The sequence below is a fragment of the Sinocyclocheilus anshuiensis genome, unplaced genomic scaffold, assembly GCF_001515605.1.
Source record: "Sinocyclocheilus anshuiensis isolate Anshui unplaced genomic scaffold, SAMN03320099.WGS_v1.1 scaffold1626, whole genome shotgun sequence".
Taxonomy (NCBI): domain Eukaryota; kingdom Metazoa; phylum Chordata; class Actinopteri; order Cypriniformes; family Cyprinidae; genus Sinocyclocheilus; species Sinocyclocheilus anshuiensis.
This window is the reverse complement of record NW_015547254.1, coordinates 897569-899533: the sequence shown is the minus strand read 5'-3', so window position 1 is coordinate 899533 and position 1965 is coordinate 897569. Positions and strand designations below refer to the sequence as shown.

Sequence of the window (1965 nt, the reverse complement as noted above, 5' to 3'; positions counted from 1 at the left end):
CTGAACACTATAGCAGACCTGCTACAAGAAGAGCGCAAGCAAGACAAGCAGAATGGCAAATTGGCTAATGGCACACTTGATTCACAGAACAATAACAGCACCCCACCCTCCTCCACCTGGGTTCATGAGATCTTCCAGGGCACGTTGACCAATGAGACGCGATGCCTCACCTGCGAGACGGTAATAGCACCTCACGTAACTTAACTGGAAACCCTTCAGTCCAATAAGATGGTATCCTGATAGTTCTTCTGACTGTGATTGGCTGTGCTTTTATCTGAGGTGTGTCTTTGGACTTTGCTCTCTCACAGATAAGCAGTAAAGATGAGGATTTCTTGGATTTGTCAGTGGACGTGGAGCAGAACACTTCAATCACACACTGTCTCAGGTCTGAAAGCACACTCACACTTAAACCCAATTTAAACATGAATATGTGTCCGTTTTAATAAACAATTCTTTTTCTTACTGGCCCCTTATAGAGGTTTCAGTAATACAGAGACCTTGTGCAGTGAGTATAAATATTACTGTGAGGAATGCAGAAGTAAACAAGAGGCACACAAACGGTGAGCATTCTTTTCTGCCAGCTGCTTCCTGGTTTTTTGAACATATATTCACTGTATATACTTCATGCATGAATGTGTTTGACTCTAGAATGCGGGTTAAGAAACTTCCCATGATCCTCGCCTTGCACTTGAAGAGATTTAAATACATGGAACAGCTGCAGCGCTACACTAAGCTAAGCTACCGCGTGGTCTTCCCTCTGGAGCTCCGCCTCTTTAACACCTCTGGCGATGCCACCAATCCCGAGAGGCTTTACGACCTGGTTGCTGTGGTGGTGCATTGTGGCAGGTGAGTCGATACAAGTTTTAATGGAAACCAGAATGGACTTTCAAACCTTTGTAAATGTGTTTTTGTTCCTCCTCCGTTGGCTGATTTCACAATACTTGCTTGTGTGAACAGAATCTCTTCATGCAAGCATTTTGAAATCTGTCCTTGCAAAAAAGGAGAACTGTACTGATTTGCTTCCTTGATTTGTAACTTATTTGTGTGTGTTTGTGTGTGTGTGCTTTTATAGCGGTCCAAACCGAGGACACTACATCGCAATTGTAAAGAGTCATGATTTCTGGCTACTGTTTGATGATGACATAGTAGAGGTAAGCTGCCAACCGTCATGTCACATCAGTCATTTACTGAAATAGAAATTTGCGAGATTCAGTGTTCCCACAGTCATGGAAAACATGAAAATATTAGGGAATTTTAAGATAATGATTTGCAGGAATTAAAATATATATAATATACAGGTATATACAAAATAAAAAAATTAATAAAGTAAAATAACTAAATAATTAACAATAATGAAACCATGTAGAGTTTTAATATAATAAATAAATGACTAAATAATGAATGAATGAAGAAAGAAATAAAGATTCAATTATTTAATATTTAAAATCTTTAATTTTAGATATACATGTATGTATATGTATGTTAAAGGGGTCATATGATGTTGCTAAAAAGAACATTATTTTGTGTATTTGGTGTAATGAAATGTGTTTATGCAGTTTAAGGTTCAAAAAACACATTATTTTCTACATACTGTACATTATTGTTTCTCCTCTATGCCCCGCCTTTCTGAAACGCGTCGATTTTTACAAAGCTCATCGTTCTCAAAAAAGCGAGGTGTGCTCTGATTGGCCAGCTATCTAGTGCATTGTGATTGGCCGAATTCCTCAAGCGTGTGACGGAACTGTTACGCCCCTTACCATACTGTGATGATTGGTGACAAAACCAATAAAACCCATTACAAACAAGGCATTTGTTGCATCCAGTGGGGACATAATTACTGATTATAATGACTTATACTGTCTTTTTACGCATTGCATTGTATCGCGCCACGTAAACATAAAACCATGTCTGCATTTGTGATCTGAGAAACGACAAACAAGCGCTACTCTACACTGCTCAAAACTC

General features: G+C 38.7%; 1 protein-coding gene across 1 annotated transcript in view; it reads left to right on the top strand.

Annotated features, from left to right (window-relative positions):
- Window positions 1-1965, top strand: part of LOC107701680 (ubiquitin carboxyl-terminal hydrolase 12A) — an 8762-nt gene that overhangs the window by 3878 nt on the left and 2919 nt on the right. The window contains exons 5-9 of the mRNA XM_016503741.1: window positions 1-180; window positions 309-385; window positions 477-560; window positions 649-846; window positions 1073-1151. The exon at window positions 1-180 is cut by the window's left edge and continues 18 nt beyond it. Of these exons, the coding sequence (XP_016359227.1) occupies window positions 1-180; window positions 309-385; window positions 477-560; window positions 649-846; window positions 1073-1151 (618 nt within the window). The remainder of the gene's footprint in view (window positions 181-308; window positions 386-476; window positions 561-648; window positions 847-1072; window positions 1152-1965) is intronic.